At 41.6% G+C, this 20,508-nt stretch overlaps 2 protein-coding genes across 2 annotated transcripts in view; one reads left to right on the forward strand and one right to left on the reverse strand.

Annotated features, from left to right (window-relative positions):
- The window catches only part of LOC127362650 (rhomboid-related protein 4), a 424,067-nt gene that overhangs the window by 365,751 nt on the left and 37,808 nt on the right, over positions 1–20,508 (reverse strand). The gene's annotated exons all lie outside the window — the stretch shown is intronic.
- On the forward strand, positions 1,232–18,621 carry si:ch211-14c7.2 (uncharacterized). Its single transcript, XM_051398558.1, has 6 exons — positions 1,232–1,647; positions 2,419–5,632; positions 9,841–10,040; positions 13,305–13,426; positions 15,397–15,511; positions 16,293–18,621. The coding sequence occupies exons 2-6, from the start codon at positions 2,974–2,976 to the stop codon at positions 16,422–16,424; spliced, it is 3,228 nt and encodes a 1,075-aa protein (XP_051254518.1). The 5' UTR covers positions 1,232–1,647; positions 2,419–2,973; the 3' UTR covers positions 16,425–18,621.

The following is a 20,508-nucleotide window of genomic DNA, read 5'->3' on the forward strand; positions in this document are numbered from 1 at the left end:
GACTAAAGTACATTTCCTGACTTCACCATATTCATACTGTATTGTTTGGCTGACATAATATCATATGGTGCTATCAATATTGAATGAAGTTGTTCATTCACTCTCTTTAGAAACAGTCAACCAGTTCCAGGATCAAATGGTTGGCTCACCATCCTCCAGCCAACAAACATGTCATCCATCTTAAATTTGCTGTTTAGTCTCCACCAACCTTTGGGTTGCTGCTGGCTCTTTATATCTTTAACATTATTATGTGACAGAGGTCTCTGGTGCCGCTCATTATAAAGGTCTTTCTTCTGTGTGAAAACAGTACTTCACTTGGACATTAGACAGTATTTCCCGCGCTTTCTTCGCTTTACATGACACCATATTTTTAATTAACAAGTCACATAACATGAGTGACGGAAGCTCCCATACATGAGGGCTACCAAGGCCTTACCCCCCACACACTGCTACTACAACAACTGCTGTTACAGTTGCTGGTACTAGTTGGCGAACTTAACACAGTTGATGTATTCGCTGACAAAACACACGGGCCTACAGTAAACAACATAGTGCAAATAAAGTCAGATATAAACACTGTCATTGCAGAGTAGACTGAACTAATATCACCAGATTACCTGCTATAAAAATAATACTTTAGGCAACAGCAACATTCTTCTTCTATCTGGAGTTCAATAAATATGAATTATTTCTACAGAAAACATGAAGAAAACTCACATGAGGGCACATTGTGCAATAATTAGCACATGAGATGAGCTATATAATCATGTGATTAACTTCTCACATGACACCTTGGGGAGCATGTATGTGTGTCTGATGCCCAATCTTTTGGTTCAGAATCTTTTTAATTGTGCAGCAGACAGAATCATTTTTACCCTGATGGGAATAAACACTTCCAGGCAATTATCCTTTTTAATTAAAAAATCTTTCTCCTGGCAGCTCACCTTGTAGAGTGTGTGTGTCAAGACTTACCACAGTGACCACAGAGTCGGCCAGAAGCCCTTTGCTGCATGTCATCCTCTTTCTCTCTCTCTCTCTCTCTCTCTCTCTCTCTCTCTCTCACACACACACACACACACACACACACACACCTGCCTTTCCTGTCTCTCTCTTCCTATCCTAAAAAAGCGAAATGCCCCAAAAAAGCCTTTCTCCAAATGGGCATCAACAACCCCGCATACACTTCCGCTCTCCTCACTTCCCCTGCCTCTGTGTGGCACGAAGCACCCCTCCTATCGGTGAGTGGGCTGCAAGTCAAATTAGCTCTCCGTCATCCTGCTCGCTGAGCGCACCCGAGGCTACTGCGGTAAGATGCGGCGACGCACGATGCCGAGTCGCGGTGGATGAGCTGATGCGCAATGGCCGAACGAGTGAAGAAAGAGGGCGACAAAAGATCCTCAGCGGTGTCCGGCTCTAATTTACACGATGGGACGGAATTGAACGCGTGTTTGGCGGATTTGTAGCGCTGTAATCTCCGCTGGTGCAGGCCGACTGGAAGGATGTGGATGCGCTGATCCCGCTGAAGGATGCTCCGGAACCCGAGGAGGGTTGAATAGGATTCTCCTGTAAACAACAAGGAAGCGGAGAGACCTTAAGTAAAGGACAGTCCATCCAAAGCCTGGACCGGAGACTGACGCACCGAATGAGGTGAGACACAATGAAACCTGTTCTCGGGCAGTCCTTTCAGGACACGTTGGATGGGGATACTGGTTTTGCTGGTACAGTGTGTGGTTTGACGTGGTTCATCTCCATCATAGTGGTACACAGCCTGCTGATATGAGTAGGCTAAGTGTGATATGCGTGGCCCAGACCTATTTTTTTTACCCCTTATGTGGCGGCTTAGTGAGCCACTTTGGGTAGATGCTTTAAGCTGTGTAGACATGAGAAGAATTTATGTATCTATGGCCACCTGCGTTTCATTTTTAGTCCATTTGAAGATTCTGTTCGGCTGATGCAACAACTAATCTAATTGGAACCACGGTGGTCATGCTGCGAATACACAGTTTTATATAAAAATAAGGCCTGTCTGTGTAGGAGTAGTATGAAAAGAAGCCACTTGGATTCAAATGTGTGACCTTTGACAGACTCACACCCCCTCAGCCAGGATAGCTGTAATCCAGTGAGTTAAACCAAAGTGAAACCAAATCACCCCCTGTGTAGAATAATGGGAAATTAAACGTTTCTCTTTCGTGTTTTTATTCACATTTTCATTAGATCTGCCTTTTATCTGCTCAGTTTTCTTTTGTAATAATCATACAAAGATGATATAGGATTTAACTGTCACTCCTCCTGGCAGGATTCCTACTATTGTAACCATTTCCAATAATTAATTCATATATCTACTTTTTTAATGAGCAGACATCACATCTTTTGAACCATGAGTCTTTAATTTCCTTGTTTTGTCCCACTCCCCTGCAGGTTGTTTTGTGACAGCTGAGTCAGTTTTCAGTGCCAGCAGAGAGGGCGGTGAGGCTCTGAAGATGGCGTCACATCGCTCTGGAAGAAAACAAACTTCTCAATATCCTCTCTATAATCAGCTCTGACTGCCGGACATCTGACCTGGGTGCTTTTTTTCTTCGTCAGGAGACTCTCAGAGTTGAGGAGCGATAAAGAGAAACAGAAGCATAGCTCCAGCTGGCTGTCAGGAAAACAACCGATTCTGTTTTTTGTCCAATAACTCTGATGTTGTCGGGAATGAAATGCTAAGACATGAAGTTAGCAAGGGAGTCAGCTCTCTCTTGCAGGGTCAAGTAAATATTTTCTTTCGTGGTCAGAATGAATTAGTAAGAAATTCCTTAGAGTATTCCAGCTATTTCATAATGTGTAGTGTATCTTTTTCACACTATGATGTTTTTACCTTCGAGCTGTCACGCTCTGTATCAAGGATAGACTCCTGATAGTGCCAGCAGTCCCTCTCACCTGACAGGCTGCATTTTGAAAAAGGAAAAGCGAGTACAAACCAATAAAACATAGATGAGGCCAACAACAAGCACCATGCTCCAGCAGAATAACAACAATAACTACCCCTGCCTGAATGTGTCAGGCTCCACCCGGGAGATACTCCAGAAGTGCTCCAGAGCCTCTCTGCCCTTCCCCAGCCGACTGGAGCTGGGTCTGGGTGACCTGCCGCTGATTCGGGGCCTCCGAGCTTGGGCCCTTTGCTCCAAGAACCGCCGGAAGGCTGGTGGTCTGCTTGGAGGAGGACAAGCCCCGACAGCTCCTCCTGCAGGCCGCCGTGGCTCCACTTCCTGTCCCAGGCCTGCAGATGTGTATCTGAGCGGGGAGTGGGGTCGCATGGGGTACGGGCTTCCCTTGGGGCTGGATGCTGGGCAGGCCGGGATTGGAGCTTTGGTTACAGTTGCCACTCTGAAGACCTCAGAGGGCAGCGGGAAGACACAGACGCAATGCCTCTTTCTCCGGACTGAGAAAGGTAGCTGTTTGTACTCGACAGCTAAGCCTGGTTCTGGTGTGACTACCAGTGCAGCCTCCAGTGTGGTTGGGGGGTGGCTGAGAGGAAAGACAGGAGGAGGAGGAAACAGAGACACACCAGCCGGGAGGAGGGACCATGGGCCAACTCCTCTGGCACAGACCGGAGCAAACCGGGTTAGAGTGCGATCTGGCCGGAGATGGAGGAAGTCCTGTAACGCAGCTGGTCGTGAAAAAACAGGCGTGAGCAGAGAGAGGCAGCAGAGTAGCAGGGAGGATCCTGCTGGAGAAATCACTCTGGAAGAAAGGCAGGAAGAGCGAGACAAAGGAGGCCTGGACAGTAAACAGTTTCCCAGCTCGCAGCAGGACATCAGGAGAGCCAGACAGGAGGGAGCATTCAGAAGTCCCAGATGCTGCCACAATGCTTCTCCCAAAACCTGTACTCAGTGTGGAAGGAGAGCACAGAGGAGGGAAAGCCAGGCTGAACATGAGAGAGGTGAAAGTCCAAGAAGAGACGTCCCAAACAGGCTGAATAGTGAGGTGAAGGGAATGAGGAAGGAGAGGCAAAAGAATGAGGAGGAGGAGAAGGGAGTCCTTTGCGGGTTTGAGTCATCTAACTCAGTTTTGGCCGAACCAAACCCTGACCTAGAATCTAACAACTTTCAACAAGAATCCCACAACAGCTGTGATGTTGAAGCGATTAGAGAAGCCGAGAGCAATGAGGAGCTGAAGACACAAACCTCTCACAGCAAGGACGGCTATTCACAGAAAGAGGAGGACACACAAACTGAAGTTATGGTAATACATACAAACAATGATCCCCACTCTGAGCATTCGACTGATGACTTTACATCAAGACATAACCGAGATTTTGATGACAGAAAACCAAGTGAAAACCCCTGTGAGGAAATAGCAGCTGACGTAAATGGATTTTCTGATCGTGTGGAGGCACATCAAGAATCAGAGAAAGACGAGGAGAGTGTAGCTGTTAAGGAGGAGGAAGGGAGCATCAATCAGACTCCTGCTGAATTCTCGATTGTATCCAACTGCTGCGAGGATGTCTCTGTCTCTACCTGCCGTGCCTCTATCAGCACTGCAGTCCCCCCTGAGCTTTCTGCTCCTGTAGAGGGCGGCACCTGCAGTGCTGAGCAGAGAACAGAGACAGAGAACAGCAAAGAAGATCACCTCAAGGGGTATCAACAAGGGGCAGCAGATCCTGGGATCATGGGTGGAGGAGAACTGGATGTTAGCCGATCCGATCGACAGGAACCGAACTGTGCGGCTGACGAGAACAACACTGTGAACGAGAACAGAAAACCTCTGTTATTCTTTAAAAATGTGGAAAACAGCAGCCAGCTAGAAGAGAGAGATGCTTCATCTTCACCTCTTAGACACAAAGATCCTTCCATCCTCGAGATAGATGGGAGGATCGTAATGGAAAACGGTTGCAACTCTAGTACAACCGAGCTTAACGGAGCAGAGCGGAGAGATGGGCTGGTGAGGGTAAACAGAGAAGAGGAGTCAGATGGAGAGAATATAGAAGAGAGAGTAAATCCTGAGCAAGGGGATGAAGCTGGGGAGATGTGGAGGAGGGAGTGCACCTGCAACGAGCTGGACGATGGCGATGGTGAAGGTGATGGCGACAAAGAACGCCAAGGCGAGGACGACATAAATGACATACAGGAGGATGATAATGAAGACGGAACGAGAAACTGTGCACTGACAGCCAACTGGAGGTTACAGGAGTCTGCAGATGGATGCAGGGGAGGGATGGAAGAGGTTGGAGACACCTGTGGGCAAACAAGCAGAGAGACCAGCACTAACGTCACTAATATGGCCTGTGCTGATCCCTCCACCTCTCTTGCGCTCTCCCTGACTAATCCTGCCCCCTCTTTGCCCCCCCTGGAATCCATGGCAACCGGCCTGCCCTGTCTGGAGGCAGAGAAGGAGGAAGGGGTCAGAGTGACAGCAGGAGACGGAGAAGGAGGCCGGGAAGGGAAGAGGAGGCACGGGAGAGAGCTGGAGGAGCAGGACAAGGAGGAGAGGGGCTCCACCGTGGCCCCCACTGAGGAGGGGAGGAAAGAGGAGGAGGAGGAGGAAGAGGAAGATGAGTTTGGAGTGTTCATGCAAGCGGAGGGAGAGCTGGGCTGGAGCGAGGGATCCACCACGTCTGCCTCAGTGCCTTGTGGGAGCAGAGAGAGTGTTGGTGAGTCTCACAGCTGTTTTGGTTTGTCTTTCTCTTCCTATGTCTGCTGGCTGGCCCTGTCCTCCCTCTCTTTCTTTCTCTTTTAGTATCGCTCTCCCCACTTTGGGAGTTTTAGTAAGTTTGCCTTTCCGTTTGCCTTAGAGTGTCTTTCGGTTAAAGTCGACAAGGCTGACATTAAAAGGCTTCAGAAGAACAGCAGAGTCTTTTAAAGATGTCGGAAATGTACAGATTTAGAGATATAGGAATATTGTCGCTCTCTGTGTTCTTTCTTGAGATTTGCAGATTTGGAGTATTAGTGCATTTTTAACCTTTTGTACAGTTTCAGGAATGCATGCACACACTTTTAAAGGGCCATGCCAGTAGTTTTCAATGTTCACTCATAAATATTGTTCAGAAATATGAATGTTTTTCCTGTTGTTACTGTATGAAGCTACGGTATCATGATGAGGTAATCATGTGGAGAATTTTCAATGGTCCAGTGTGTAACATTTAAAAACAGGATATATTGTCAGAAATGGAATATAATAGTTTCTACAGTAGCCCAGAACAGACAAACCAAACACTGGCTCTACATAGGGCCTTTCACATTGTAGGGTGAGGGGAGGCTTTGCAATCAGCAACTACACTGCTAGATGACACTAAATCCTACACACTGGTCCTTTAAATCAATCTGCACTTAAGCTGTTTTATGCTTTAATTATGCTGTAACACTGACAAACAGTACTGCAGACTAGATATAATGGATTACACATACAGACATACTGCTAACTGTATAGAGTTGCATGTGGGACAATCTATTTTGGACACCGTTCCAAGAGTAAAAATCCATCCATTCATTTTTCCCATTGACGATGACATGTGACTCACAGTTGGAGACACAATCTGCAGTTTACATGAATTCACTTTTGTCTTCTGGGTGAATTTTGGATGAATTCAGTGACTATGAAGCCATGTTTTGTTTTTGTTTTGGATTCTCCCTGATAGCTGATAGATTCTCCATAGCAATGGCAGCCAAGGCTCATGGGTATTGTTGTATTTAAAACCATCAGCTGTGACAAAATGATAAACAAAACATAATTTGAGTGCCTTGGTAGGCAAACGGTTACAGTTTGTGCCACATAACAGCCAAGTCACTGATTCGGTTCCTGCTGGGGACCTCTCTCTCTCTCTCTCTCTCTCTCTCTCTCTCTCTCTCTCTCTCCCCCCAGTTTACATCTACTTCTTTGTTTTCACTGTCCTATAAAGGTGAAAATGCCTGAAAATACTCTCATACAGCTGAGATAATAAAACTGGTAACAAAAACGTACAAGGCCATTAGATATACTGGGAGAGTTGCATGTTTCTGTGTACATTCACATTGAGGATATTGTATAACGAAACTTTTTAAATAGTAATACAGAATAGGGGGAAAACCAGCTTATAACTCTGGAAATGAATGGAAGGGTTAGGGTTAGGGTTAGTTATTATTGCTGCCTGACTGAAAAATAAATTTAAAAATCTAAAACTGTATAACAAATGGTCAGGAAAATGTGAAGTAAACATGATTGGTTTGAAGGAGCTATAACTCATAAACACACTGGACTGGATGGCCCTTGAATGCAAAAATACTAAATCGAAAATATACTAATAAATAATAATATGAGACTTATTCACTCATTCACAGTGCACAGTGCAGTGAGAAAAATGTCAACTGAATGACAAAATTCTGGCTTTTATATAATCAGCAAACTCATGATGCAGACACACATGCATCCTTGAGTCTTTGTGCCTTTTTGTTTTTCTGTTTAACAGCCAGTGTTATCAGCCCTTATGTTCCCTCATTATGCTTCCTTTAGCTAATCACCTAAGCCCAGTTTCCACTGCAGGGCCAAGCGAGGCTAAGCTGGGTTTACTCAATATTTATTTATTATTTATCCACCTAAAAACATTTCTGCAGTTATTTCAACATGAAGATTTATCAGGAAGTTAATTAGCAGAAGGTGCTCTGTACATTGGCATGGGTTAAAGGACCATTCCAGTGTTTTTGTAAGTTTTAAATCTTAAAGAGTCGTTTCACCCAACTGACAAAAATGTATTTTTCACACCTTTAGTTCTCATACAGATCATTTTTGGTTTTATTTGCTCAATTTATTATTTATTTGCAAGTATTCCCATCAGTGTAGATATTCCACAGACCTCAATGTAGTTTTCTGTTTTCATATATTTGGTTGGTTGATAGTATTTCCAGTTAAAACTGTAATTTTTCAGAGAGCACATATACACACCTTGAGTCGAATTGTATTAATCTCCACCGTATCGAGATGTAATTCAGGTGGAACGACCCTTGAACTGCACTGCATACAGTTTTGCAGATCAGTTTGAAATGCCTGAAGGCAGCCATTGCTTAAATTAGATGAATATAAATTTAATATGAATTGAGTTTTAAAACATCTTTATGTCATAAAAATGCATTGCATTAATGTCTGTCACATAACTATGTTACATAGTTACATTATTGTGGATGGCATGTGGTTTAACTGCAGATTGATACACTAACACTAACGTAACACTTAACGTAACACCAATGTAACTTCATGCAGGCTTGATATTCAGTGTGATGGATTACACATTTAAGCAAATTTGAAGAGTCTGCTAAATAATTTTTATACCATACATAAGTGAAGAGGTGCAAATGGTTGCCTGGAATCTAGAAAAATATATTAAGTCTACTCAAAACAAATGATTACAGTTTGCAGTAAACTGCAGTCAAACTACAGGTATGGTCTATAAAATGTTTAGCGACGGTGGAACTGGATTCTGAAGAAATAACATAACTTAATGGCATTAAATACAAAATGAGTTAACCAAACACACTTTTAATCTTGTGATAAACATAGAGGGTTGTTTCTTGCTCTAGTCAGCACCACTTACAGTGGAAGTGAGACTCTGAGACTAGTCTCTCCTGACCTGAATTCCTAACCAATCTCTCTTTCTCGCTACATTGAATTAATCATTCAGAGTTGGGTTAAGAGGGGGAGGAGGAGGCAAACAGGGCCTAGGACTGTAAGCTCCTTTTAGCCTCAGGTTATGGGGCAACGGGTGAAAGAGAAAGTCACACAAACACAAAGACGACTGAAGTGTCTGATAGACGCATCATGCAAGGTCTGAGCAATGGAAGGTAATGTGAGAAGGCAGCAGGCATCAAAGTGAGGCATTGTTCCCTTGCAGCGAGACATCGCAGAGTGATTAGGTGGAAAACATGCCTAAAGACCTGCTGATACAGCAGATAACCTTTCAACAACAGACAACACAATGTGGCACAAATATTTACCAATACAGAACCAATACCAGTTTAAAACCTGAACTGGTGGAACTGATCTCTCAGGTGTTAAATAACATCAGACTGTAAGTACACAGCGCTGCAATGCTGGTGGACACGTTCATACTCGGGCTGCACAGTTAATCCAAATATTTGACCAAACCGCATTGTAATGAAGTAGTTCTGAAGAGATGCTCTGGCCTACAAATCATGTTGTCCAGATATAAGAAAACATTAGTTAGTACAAATCATAACAAAAGTCACATCGGCATTATTTTAATTGTTAAATAAGAAGTAAAAATTCAAATTGTGATGCAAAAATTATCATTCTAACTAATCATGAATCAAATGGCTGTCGTAATTGTTGTCAAAATAACCGCAATATGATTTTTATTTTTATTTTTTAACATATCGTGCTGGTGGGTTCATACTACGTCATTCCTCTTGGACTTTTTTAATTATATTCTTCCATATGGTCTCAAAGTGTGCTATTAAAGTTTTATAATGACTGAACATGTGAAGGTTAAATTGTAACTGGGGTGTTGGTGGTATATTGTAGTAGAAGTCTCAGTGGTAGGTAACCCAGAATCTCAGTCAATAAAACTAGAACTACCTGTCACATGTGTAAACTCACCCTTTATGTGGTAATCCTAATAATTAACCATCGATAGCATGGATTATGTGTATGTGTATGATGATGCAGGCCCATTATTAGCTATCTGTTTTTCTAGCTTTCAGCTAACTCCTCCAATGTAATGAAGGTTTAGTCGGTCATCCATTCAGGTCATCTGAATGAGGGCAAAGCCGGCTGGAAACGTGACAGCTGTTCACTGCACACACCGCAACACTAACAGGGACATCAGCAGATGTTATACTGTGCTATTAACCGTGTGTGTGTGTTTGAAAACAGCACTTGGAAACCACGCCATCACCGGGGAGTCGACCCACTGGACACCAGGCTGGACGGACAGCTCGTTCCACCAATCAGACGACACCTGGACAGCCTTTCCTCAGGATTCGTCAGATGGACGTAGAGACGTCGTGGGGCAGTGGTGGCCAACCAGCGCTGTGGAGGAGAGCAGAGACAGACTCTTCACCAATCAGAATCTGGTTAGTAGTAGTTGTACCTCTGTATTTATCAAACCATTAGGTTACATCGATTTTCTCAGAAAGATTAACTGACTGACTCGATTTGTTTGCATCATTACGGTGTCATTGTATTGGAAATTACTGGCTGTGAATGCCTGGTGGTTCGATCATCAACCTGTGATGTTGAAGATAGTCTGTACTCACAGATTGAAAGTGTAGGATTTAGTGGCATCTAGCAGTGAAGTTCCAGATTGCAACCAACTGAACGCTGTTTGCCTTCCAAGGGTGTAGGAAAAACGACAGTGACTGTTTGTCCTTCTGGGCTACTGTAGAAAATGACAGACTCCGTAGAAGAGGTTTTTTTAGACTAATGAAAACATACCTATGAATATTATATTTAATTTCTGCTGATAGGTCCTCCTAAATGTTACACACTGGACCTTTAAAAAGTGACATCTAAACCTGACCTTTATTGTCAATATTTTAAATATATGTAATATTTTCTGTTGTATCTGTAGTGAAGTTGTGGCCCAAACTCTTTAGGCTAACTTGCAACCCACAAACCTGCTCCAGACATGGACCTCACCAGTACAAGTTTATTTAGTGAGATTGTGTCTTGCTTGCTCAGACAGGAGCCGGTTTTCAGTTCAAACATGATTTTATACCAATATTTTATTTGGTAGCAACTAGCATGTGGCTTATAAGGTTGGGCTTTAGTTGGCCTTGTGTTCAGAAGAGGCTTCAGCCCTCAGGCTGAGTTTGAGTCTGGACTGTATTTTTTAAAGTATGAATCTGACCATCTGTTTGCAATTACTGATACTGAGAGTCCGACAGAAAATCGAAAGTTCTCTCAAAGTGCCGGTGGTAACAGCAGATCCCCGGGGCAGCGAATGTTGGTGGCAGATTGCTGAACCTAGTCAAAGTGTGAAGTCAAATATTGCTTGAAGATTGCTTTAATAAACTGTCTCAGACACAGCCGTGGTGCCATTCCACTGGATTTCATTTTTATTTTTTGTCCACACAGAAAAAAAGAGCTTAAAAGGAAAATTATGACCCACAAACATCAACTGTTGTCAGGCTTCCATTCCCTCCGGGTCAGCTCACACCTTAAAGCCTTGCAGGCATGGTGCTGTAAGAACATCTGAAAGAAAGCGTCCACTAAGAGCTATGAGTTGCAGAGGTTGCTTTAAAATCTTTGTGCCACTAATTTGAGCTCCCGTGACATAACTATCCTCTCCTCACTTAACTTCCAGCTGAGGGTTAAATGTGTTGACAGGCTGGCTGCTGGCTGCAAGTCCCCTGAGGCTCCCAAAGTAAATCAATAACAACAATACAAATACAGTATGTGGAATATGTTTCTGTTTATGAGTCCAGGCCACATTTATCAGAGCAGTTGTAACCCAAAGGACCACTATATGTTGTATAATCTTGGCTGTGTCTAAAATAAACCAGTAATAAATTATTTAATTTAATAACTTATTACTCAGACCTTGGTGCATCATTTAATCTGTGTGTCTGCTTGAAACCACTTGTTTTTATCAGTATTAAAGCCACACAAAGCAAAAGTCCTCCTGCTGGTGAAAATCAATTTTGCTAAACCATGAATGTCCTGAGCTCTTGGGGCTGTTTGTACAAATGTATGACTGTGTCTCTAATTAAAGGTCCATCCGGACCTTTAGATTTATTGCTCTTGAGGAGGTGGGGTGAATTCAGTATTAGTGATTCTGTGATTTTAATCCGTCTGGACGGCGCATGTCTGTGATCCGAGTAATAATTACAACCAGTCTGGAGTGAAACTGCAGTGTATCTCAGTTTGTATACAGAAAGCGGAGTTTCCTCAGCTCAGCACACAAAGTGAAAACTGAGGCAGAGAAAGTATTTTACTGTCCTGAAAGATCATTTGTTATAACATCAGTCAACTCATACAATGAAAGAAGAAGTCAAGATAAACTTTACGAGACAAAGACCTGGCAAGCTCATCAAATGGTCCAAGCTACTTGTGATTCTGACTCTGCTGGTCAACCTTTGAGCTGATTTTAGTGCCTTCAGACATGATCAATACTACAGTGGGAGGTTGGTCTTTCATAATAGAAGTCAGCATTTTGCATGGCATTTTAGCCGCTGGCAAATTACAGGAGCTGGTTCTGTAATAGACAGTGACACATTGCAGGAAAGCCACGCGACTCCATCTCTGGCAGACTCAGTGTTATTTTATGTAAATTTATTTTGCTGTAATTTAATTATTAAAACAGACTGTTACAAACTACTAATATCTCTTTCTAAACTAAAATACGAACTCCTCATTATTACATTATTGTATTTAGCCAGTGTGTCATTGTCTATGTTAAAATGTCCAGTTTCTGTAAAGGCATTCGTAATTTCCAGATGATGTATCCTAATGATTTTGATGATCAGCTGACGTTTCCTCTAGCGCCACCATGAGGTGGTTTTTATCAAGCCTTAGCTATCACGATAAGCTACGGTGAACATGGTAAACATCACACCCTCTAGACATCAGCATGTTAGCAATGTCATCGTAATATTAGCATGCTGAGCTAACATTAAAGGACTATTGGATCCAGGTCCACAACAAAATGCAACCATTAGTTTCTTGGTTTATGGTCTAACTTTCCACAAAAGTGTGTTTAATTATAATATTCTATATTTAATCACTCAAAACTATAACCTCCTTATTATGAGCCCCCATGTTTTTTCATTTTCTGCACCGTTACCATGGAAACGCAGCCCGTCCTGCCACAGCCCTCAGGGTTGGATGTTTTTAGACTTAAAATGAGTCAGTATTTTGTAACTCACATTGGGCCTGTCTCAGCTCTGAGTCTTTTTTTCTTTAAAAAATGTTGTTTTTTAAAAGAAGCCGGCGCTGCGAGAAGCGTCTCCCAGCGGACATTAACCGCGGTGAGAAGATGCAGATGAAAAATGAGCTCTGCCCAGACCTTCAGCAAATGAGAGTGTTGTGAGAAAACTGTTTTCAAATGAGTTTTTCATATGCTAATCGTTACATGAAGAGGGCCTATAAGAACATTAAGTATTTATATTATTATTTATTATTTATTATATTTACTTTACATGCGATAAACTGAAGAGGGCTGCAAAAAAAATCTGCAGGATGCATCTTGTGGGTGGCATGTTTACTTGTTTTTGTTGTGTTTTTTTTCCAGTCATGTCACATGAGTCTTCTGCTCAGGAGGGAAATAAACACCATTCTTGAAAACCCAGGACTCTGTTATGTTGTAGTTACCAATCAGGTCTCTGTCTCTCCTGTAGGCGGCTGTCTTTGCTGAAGCCTTCCCCTCGCTGCCTGGTGCGTCCGCAAGTGACCCCTGTGACCTCCATAATGTTCCCACACTGACCCAGCTCCTCAGGGGCAAAGCCAGCCAGGACCAGGGGTGAGTCAAACATGTCAACTGAGCCCACTATATGTCCGCTAACATAGCCCGAATCATTGTGATTTACTGCATATCAATTGATCGGCCGCAGCGTTTACTGGCTGTGTTGACACATTCCTCCAATTTGTAATCGGATACATCAGAGCCTGAAGAAGAGTCTAACATTACATGCTTTTAATCAGCTGTAGGAAAATTACATGGAGGATTCTTTCCTGTCTGAAGCTCATATTTGACTCAAATCTGACCAAACATGAACATAGCAACAGTGCCACAAGTTCACCTGCATCAGCTGAGCAGGAAAATATCTGTTTTCTGATGTGGGATATTTTTATCTTTATTAAAGGGAAAATAAATAAATACCTCATGAATCCAGTCAAGAATATTTCTGGTTATGTTTAAGATCACATAAAAGTGAGATCACAATGTATCTATCGCTGAATTGAACAAGAAACTGTTGTTCATAAGTGGGTATTTTCTCCCAGAGGAATACATTGAAAATGAACTTAAAACTGAAAATGTATTTTTGTCTGTAAATAATTGCACAGACAGGCTGAAATAATACTCCTTATCATTAAACACAATTTCACACAACGGAAAGGACCAGTGTGGAGGATTTAGTGGCATCTAGCAGTGAAGTTTCAGATTGCAACTAACTGAACACCGCTCGCGTCTCAAAACTCATTCTAAGGTAACAAAAACACAAAGATTCCTATATCCAGGTGATTATACACTAATGAAAACATACCTATGGATATTATATTCCAGTTCTGCCAATAGATCCTCCTCAGTGTTACACACTGGACCTCCATATATTCACCCCTTTAACAGAAATTCAGTTATTTTTTTTACATTAATCTTCATCCTTTGATTCTTAAACATACGATAACTTTTTTGATATTTTCAGGTCTTTTTTACTTTCAAACTGATGTTTGTGTGGTGTAATGTGATACAATAATCAGTTTCAATAATCAAGAGCTGCTGTGTTATGGTAGATTATAATGAAGTGTATCATCAACGTGCAATATGTGCTAAATAAAGGTTTCACTTTTAATTATATAAAAGGTTTAACTCAATTAGTTTTCTTTGCAAGTATTTGCATCAGGACTTTTACTGATTTCTATGAACTAAGAGTTCATTTTAACTAAAGACTTAATTTGATGTTTTATAGTAAAGTTTATGTTGGAATCAAGGCAATTGTGTGGAGCTATGTTTATGAAAATCTGACCAATTGCGGCCACCAAGTGGTCAATGTGGTGAACTGCAAGTTCTATTCAATTCAATTCAATTCAATTCAATTCAATTTTATTTGTATAGCGCCAATTCATAACAGAAGTTATCTCAGGACACTTTTCAAATAGAGCAGGTCTAGACCGAACTCTTTGTACCACCATGAGCAAGCACTTGGCGGAGCCATACTGTGTTTATGATTGATTATCACATGACACAGGTGTGTAAGCCATAAAGTCTGCATGCAAATTACGGTTAAACAAATATGGTTGCTGTAATACTGGCATTGTGTATTGGAGCAGACAGTTGCCATTAGATCAGTATCACTAGTTTCATAAAAATAAAAATAAAATAAAAATAATTTGTCACACATAAATTGTCCAACAAAATCCCAAATAACATGCATGAAGTCCTGTGGGTAGCTATCTGATTCTCAACTTTCACTAAAGAGTTTCTTTATAAAATGAAGTCTTAATTTATTTTATTTTAAGTCCTGCACTCTTTCAGTTCTCCAGTTTTAAATTGTTTCTCTGTAAAGAAAGTCCGTCTTCGACCTTTCTACACACCTGTCACCTGGCACAAACCCTTGAAGTGGGTCTAGATATAATGGAGAAAATATTATTTTAAGTTTTACCCACAGTCTATATCTGATATTGAATTTAAAAAGAAAACAACCTGTCACTGTGTCTGCCCCGTGAATCATTGCTTCCTCTGTGTGTGTGTGTTTGTGTTTGACCCTGCAGGCTGTTGGACAGTTTCCATGACTTGAACAAAATGATTTGCCAGAGGTACAAGAGAGCTAATGGCGTGTCTCGTGACCTGCTGCTGAAGACTTTACACCTGCAGCAGCCGCACACTGTGAGTAAAGACTGGCACCATTCACACTGACAAACACGCCAATGGCATTTTTCAGACAAGGGCTGACGTATTTTAGTGTTCTGTAAGAGAAACACTTTAAAATCAAATGTTACAGTAAATGCTCTCTCTCTCCACACACTCTAATCATAATTGCATGCAGAGGAATTAGTACAGAGCGTTCAGTGTTCGGCTTCAATTTGTGAAGCTTGGGTGTTGTTTAATTGAATTTGTCAGAGCCGTTTTAACAGCATGTAAAATGAACTGATAGTGCTGTTTGACTGACGGTCTTATGAACAGCAGCTTCATTCAAATGAAGTGACCGCTGTTAAATGCAAAACACTCCTCACACTAGACAGTCGTAGATAACAGGGGGGGGGATTACAGTCTCACCGTTGAACCAAACCATGTAGGAAAAATACAGAGCACCTGCAACATATGCAAATGTGTGGTTTACCTCTCCAGACTCGGTTCTGCAGGGAATTCCACACTCTGGAAAGCAGGGGTCTCAAATTGGCACTACGAAGGAGAAGGAGAATATTTCCATTATTATTATATATATAGTACAAAAATCTACCATTTACAATTTTATTGAAAAACAATGTCCTCGCCTGATGAATTACACAACAATAATCGATTATCATATTTGTTGTAGATCAATTTTCTGTCAGTCGACAAATTAATTAATCAACGCATCACTTTAGCACTTCTGGAGTAAACTACAGGGGGTTGTGTTGCTGATGTTCAATACTTTAAAGTCACATCTTCATTGTGTTCTTTGCAGGAAAGCAGACCTGCTCCCCGGACAGCCAACCGCCGTCTCTCCCCCGGCCTCCCCTCAGCCAATCAGCACGCCCAGAACGCTGCCGCTAAGCGACGGCTGTCATATGACTACAACAGGAACATCATGGAGTAACAGTGTGGGTTCAGCTCTGGTTGGACTGCGACTTACCTGAAGAACTGCAGCTTTTAACCCGAGCTGGGCAGAGGTTTCTCAAGACTCTGGAGTCACAACATGTGTCCTATCTGATAGTCAAATACTGACCGACCTTTTGACTCTTTGCACACTCCCTGGTTATTTGAGCCTGAGCCAGTGAGAAGACGTAACCTGAATGAAAACGGAGCGACTCACTTCAGCTGTGTTTCAGAAGTTGTCTCCTCCAGCTCCTGTTGATGTATACTGGTGGAGTGTTTCCATCACACACGAGCCACCTTGTTCACCACCACCACCACTCCGTCATGTTCATTTTCCTTTTACACCCTGAGAACAGCGGGTTGTTTGGAGCGTGATGACCTGTAGTTACTCGGCACCACGTTGTTCCTGGTATTTTATCTGAGAAGATTTAAATTATACCTAAATAGAAATAGATCTGTGTGTGAGAGCTGCTGCAGAAATGGTCTCACTGTTTGAATTAAATCTCACTGGGTTGAGCCAAACTAAAACATTCACTTGCCAGGAATGAAATGGTTAAAGATAAATATCACAGAAGTTCTGCTTTCCTGACCACTGCGTTCATGATTTTGGAAGCACAGCATGCTTGCTAACTAGCTTATCTGTATTGATATAGGCATTTAAGGCTAGTTTGAGCATGCGGTCAGCTACGATACTGTAACTAGCAAACTTTTGTCATTATTTGTGGATACACTTTTTCCACACTTCTCTTTATCTTTTGCAAATATTCTTATTCTTACCCAGAGTATTGCCTCTGTGGCTCCACCGATGAGTCATCTAACTCAACCAATGAGATTGTTTCTCCTTCCGGAGCAGCTCTGCCGGAAAGGTTTGTAGGACTGATGTTGTGCTTGTATCATGTGGAAATGGAAGAGAGCAATAAGAGCAAAGGATTTCTGTTACAGCTTACAAGCATTCAAATTATCCGATGGTTCACGTTCACAATTGTTACTGATTTGCACTTTTAAGTAATAGTTATTCAGCAATGAGCTGCAGTTTATTTTACTGTTCGGGTGCAAAACAATTAATAATAATTTATATTTGCAACATTAGCATTGAATTAGTCACTGTGAAGGAGCCATTCATGTTTGCTTTTCGAGCAATTCTATATTATTTAGCAACAAGTCTGATCAATTGGAGCTTTCAGAAAAGCTAATTTTACATCCATCTGATATGAATGTGACAAAGAGCATCAACCTGCCTCCCAGAAATTATGTTTTCATTTTGTTGGAGAAAAAAGCAGACAATGACATAATGGTGGCTTGACCTTGTGGCTGAAAATCTTTATTCAAACATGCCGTAACACCTCCCCCCTTTTCAGTCGTCCTCCTAACAACAGAAGCCGGCAGTGTGAAATGCTGTATGGACTGCAGCGTATCTCTACAGATCTCAATGTCAGCTGGATTCACGCAAATGTCAAAGCTCATATACCGCCCTTTCTTGTTTTTCAATGATAGAAGTAACAGAAAAGCATTATTTTAACATGCAGAAGGCTGAAGATGGGTCCAGATGTGAGGAGTCTTACAGTTTTTTGTTGTTGATGCATGTGCTTTCATTGTGTATTTGCGACAGAAAAGCCAGAGAAAAGGAATGAATCCTCAAATTATTTTGGTTCCTCAGAGAAACAAGTTTGTCTTCCAGTTAGTGCCAACAGGAACACCAATGAAAGTGCCAATGTTTACGAGGTTAGAGAAGTGAAGCAGACACATTCAGGAGGAAATGTCGCCTCTTGTTTCTCAGACACTGAAGTGGAAATTTTGGCATGTGATGTTTTTCTCTCTTTGTCTGGCTCTCTCTCTTTCAGTACACTCACAGCTCAGTCCACTTCACGGGCAAAACTTGAATCTAGCTGCCAATCGAAACAATATTTCTATGAGAATATTGTTCACATTATGACCATGTCAATGATGCACTGTACCTTTTAATTTAAACATACTATTACATATTATCACCCCAGAACGTTGATTTCGCTCTACTTTGTATATTTCACGTGTCAACTCAATCATTTGTGATGATATTCAGAAACAATCATTTGTGTTTGTCTGCCATTTGTGCAAATTCCTGAAAAAGAAAAAGATTAATATTTTCTGATCTGTTCAAATGGGGAAAAAGGAGTTGTCGCCTTGTTAACTGATGTAATAAAATGATACTGTGTGATGGCTGACAGCTTCCTCGTGGCATTCAGAAGTATGGGACATGTTCATTATAATAAGAGATATCCATCAACCGGCAAGCAACATGAGCTATAACCACCACAGCAAAAGATATTTGAGACCTTTGCCTCAAACCGAGAAACATTTTGGAATCAGATTTTTTATAAATATTGTGGAATGAACATCTACTTCCCAAATAGATCTAGCTATTTCAAATGAAATAATGTACATTGAAGGACTCTTTTAATGTTCCTTAAGATGACCCTACCATTATCCAAAATTGTTTTTCACCTCTAAACAAGTTAGAAAGCACTGAATCTGCATATGGATCCCGATCTACATACTACAGACAGTGATATACAATTGTGAGGATTTTTGAAGAATATGTAAATCCTGTCCAGGATTATTCAGACTGTGTGTACGGATACAAAATCATAAGAGTTATGGCCATTTAAAATTCCTCATACTGCTATAACACACATACATATGAAATGCCATCAACTCTTACTCTGACTTGATGCGGCTGATGCAAAATGCATCCAGGAGACTCCCACTGTGGAAGGTTTGGGTAAACAGTTATAGCAAAACAGCATGGGACATCAATAAATCTGTTAGGAACCAAAATGGATAGATTTTGTGAGGAGGGGTGGTTAAAAACAACAACATTATAAAGAAGTTTAAAATAGCTGCTGAGCTGGTAAAAAAAAAACTACTGGTCACAAGCCTTTTAGCTCGAAGGCAAACCGCCACAATCACCCTCTGACTATCAGTATAGAGAGGCAAACAAACAGATAAATCATTGTGACATCTTCAACTTGGACTAGTTTACAAAAACATGTTATGTAATGTGTTATATGTGTTTACATGTATGAATTCACTCATGTTTGTGCAAACAAAGAGGCACTGAACTTGGCTAAAGTTTAGCTCAACTGATACCAATACGTTGATGATATCTTTACCTATTATTTGATCAAGCTGAATATATATATACAGTACCCAGGTTTCGGACTTATAATAATGCAACAATAAATGCAAATGTATATGGTTTATCTGCAGTGTTGCAGCAAATTCCACTGTATCAAAGTCTGAAGACACCGACTGGTTTCCCATCTCTCTCCGGTGAGTTCAGTGCAGCGGCTCTGTGCTCCACAGAGAGTTAAACACTTTATTTGCTGAGTCAGAGCAGCTGCCTGCCTGCTGCACCGTGATAACAGAGCTTTGTACTGCGTGGTAGAAAACAGGCCTATGGGCAGCAGACCGCCCTGACCTCAACGCTTTACACCGCATGAATCAGCTGGCCTTTTACATAAACACGACAAACAAGACGGCTATTACTTTCAGGAGAAACTAAGAGAGCATGGTGAGGGTGTTTCACTGTGCCTTGCAACCTCTTTCTGTGAAAACAAATGCTGGGTTACCGTCTGGCCGCTCAGGGATGCAAATCTAAGATTCCTGTAAACTGGAATTTAAACTACATTAAGCTCGACTTCAAGCTGGGGTTGGTAATAATACTAATAAAAGTTGGTACAAACCTTTTGTAATATTTGCAGTTGTCACTTTATCCTGACAGACAGATAATCTATGAAGTCTCATTTCCAGGGACCTAAAGTGTCGGTGTTTGACGATCTGGAAATGAGACCCAGCAATCAGTCTTTCTCAGCTCTGATTGGTTTGTTCTCGTTCAGATTCGGTAGATTTTGGAAACTGCCATTCTGAGCACTAGGAGGAGCCAGAGGAACCTGATTTATTTCATTATCTGTCTCTTGTCAGGATATACTGAAAGTTTCAGCAAAACATTTAAGGAAATAAGTAAATATACCTTTATTATCCTCTGTAGGACAAAAACAGAATTGGGAATATTGCATAAAAGGCAGTTTACATCCAATCTTATCACA

The sequence above is a fragment of the Dicentrarchus labrax genome, unplaced genomic scaffold (genome assembly GCF_905237075.1).
Source record: "Dicentrarchus labrax unplaced genomic scaffold, dlabrax2021, whole genome shotgun sequence".
Taxonomy (NCBI): Eukaryota; Metazoa; Chordata; class Actinopteri; family Moronidae; genus Dicentrarchus; species Dicentrarchus labrax.

Coding starts and splice junctions, on each gene's coding strand:
- si:ch211-14c7.2 (XM_051398558.1), top strand. CDS start 2,974: ATGAGGCCAACAACAAGCACCATGCTCCAGCAGAATAACAACAATAAC. Junction 10,041..13,304: donor TCTTCACCAATCAGAATCTG/GTTAGTAGTAGT, acceptor TCTCTCCTGTAG/GCGGCTGTCTTTGCTGAAGC. Junction 15,512..16,292: donor ACCTGCAGCAGCCGCACACT/GTGAGTAAAGAC, acceptor TGTTCTTTGCAG/GAAAGCAGACCTGCTCCCCG.